The 1,965-nt window shown below is 63.5% G+C and overlaps 1 protein-coding gene across 1 annotated transcript in view; it reads right to left on the bottom strand.

The window, feature by feature from the left end:
- TRIM67 (tripartite motif containing 67) overlaps positions 1-1,965 on the bottom strand; it is a 92,531-nt gene that overhangs the window by 22,325 nt on the left and 68,241 nt on the right. Inside the window, exons 3-4 of the mRNA XM_011380893.1 lie at positions 1,296-1,406; positions 121-280 (exon numbers count right to left, since the gene is read on the bottom strand). Coding sequence (XP_011379195.1) covers positions 121-280; positions 1,296-1,406 — 271 coding nt within the window. The remainder of the gene's footprint in view (positions 1-120; positions 281-1,295; positions 1,407-1,965) is intronic.

The raw sequence follows: 1,965 nt of genomic DNA on the forward strand, positions 1-1,965 counted from the left end.
GCCTCCTCCCCCCGCACCCCCCCCAGGGCCACGCCCTCCCCGTAGCACGGGTCTCGCGGTGGCACTAAGCAGCCCCCTCAGAGGGGACACCCTGCCTGAACGGGGCCGGCCCCAGCTCACCCCTACATTTCATCTGAATGAAGTCCAGCTGGTGGATGGCCAGCAGCAGCGGCTCGCTGTCCAGCGTCAGGTCGAACTCCGCAGACACTTTCGGCTCCAGGGCGCCCTTGACCCACTGCTCCTGAGACACCTGGACACGCTTGATCAGAGCGTCCGAGATCTACAAGGGGACACAGAGTTCAGGCTGTCGGTTTGCACAGGAGACATCGCCAGGCAAGTGCTGAGCGAGGCCGGGGGTGCTTCGTCTCTGGCTCTGACGTGTTCCAGGCGTGGCAGAGAGGAATTGGCCCTCCGGTGTGACACGGGGCCAAGGCAGACGCACCGCGTGGTTCATATCACGCTGTAAAACGAGGCGCCAGCCACGTGAAGAAACCCTCTTGTGAAACCTGATACTTTTGAAATATGCAGAGCATTCCTCATTGTACCTCTTTTGCTAAAGCGAGTACTCTGCAAAGCGAAGGGTGCTGGTGGTTTGCCGCGGAGTCTGCATGCGCGTCCCACGCCCCCAGAACTGGGGGGCTCGCTCCAGCTTGCTCTACGGCTTCTGCTCCAAACTCACCGCATGTCACCCACAGCTCCACTCTCCCGCTCAGACATTCGCCCGTGTCCCTGTGCAGCCGTGACCCCGCATGCCCTTCTTGGGGACCAAGCAGGTGGTTTTATCACTTCCCCACAGACGGAGGGCTGAGCTCCCGCCCGGACCATGGCCACGCTTCCAATGCCATGCTCCCGAGAGACGCCCAGACCGCGGTCAGCCTCGCTGCTGGGACGCCCCTCAGGGCTGCACTGGGCTGCTGGCCACGGTCACCTGGCAGACCTGCGGGCTCTGCGCTGTGAGGTCATGGGCTGCGGGGACCCTGTCACTCGCTTCCTCCTGAGCCATCTTCCCGCTTGTTGGGCAAAGACTGGCCTTTCCCATTTGTGAGGAGAAGGTTGAATTGGGGACTCTGGAAGTCGAAGCCTGAACATGTGGCATTTTGGCTGTAGAAATTATGACAGTTGACCTGGTCTTTAAATAATGATGGAACCAGGGCCATAGCTAGTGAGAGGCAGAGCCACGATGAGAGCCTAGGGCTCCTGGAATCACTGAGGGGACCCTCCCGAAACCGGCCGGTCTGGGGAGAGCTGGGGGTGGGGAGGCGGGTGGGCTGCCCGGCGGCCCGGAGCCGGCTCACCTGCAGGAAGCCGGCGGGGTCGTTGTCCTTGATCACCTCCAGACAATACTCCATCAGCCCCGTCGACTGGTGCAGCTTCAGCGTGCAGTGGTTGATCTGGTCCCAGACCATCTGCGAGGCGAGAACCCCACGTCAGCCAGGCCGCAGGTGGGGTCGGAGAAACCGCCCAGAGCTGGCGCTGGCCGGGCCAGCCCGTGGCCGCCCTCTGTGGGAGTAAACGCGCCCACCTCCCACAACCCCGAGCTGGGGGTGCGGGGTGACCCGGGAGCTCGGTGCTCTGGTCCCAGCGCCAGCCCCACCCCCTGCCTTCCCTCCTCCCTGGAGGGGAATATTTTGGGAAAAGTGGATAAGTGGCCGAGCCCGGGACAGTGACGCGTTCTTCGTCAGTGCAGAGTGCTCGCGGACGCCCGCCCGGACCAGGGCCCGGTGTCGTGGGGGTCACAGTATCATGCGAGTCACAGTGTCGTGGGGGTCGCCCTCCTCCCTCTCCCCTCGGTGGGTGGTGGCCGCGTCGTCCTTGCTGACATGATGGACTGCATGTCACATCACGGAGAGCCTGGGAAGGGGGCGGAGCTGGACACCTGAGGCAGGGAGGCCTCGGCAGGAGTCCCTGAGGCAGAAAACAGGCACTTGCACGAGACGGGGAGGCTGGAAGTGACTGGAAAACGGC

This window comes from Pteropus vampyrus, unplaced genomic scaffold (genome assembly GCF_000151845.1).
Source record: "Pteropus vampyrus isolate Shadow unplaced genomic scaffold, Pvam_2.0 Scaffold412, whole genome shotgun sequence".
Taxonomy (NCBI): domain Eukaryota; kingdom Metazoa; phylum Chordata; class Mammalia; order Chiroptera; family Pteropodidae; genus Pteropus; species Pteropus vampyrus.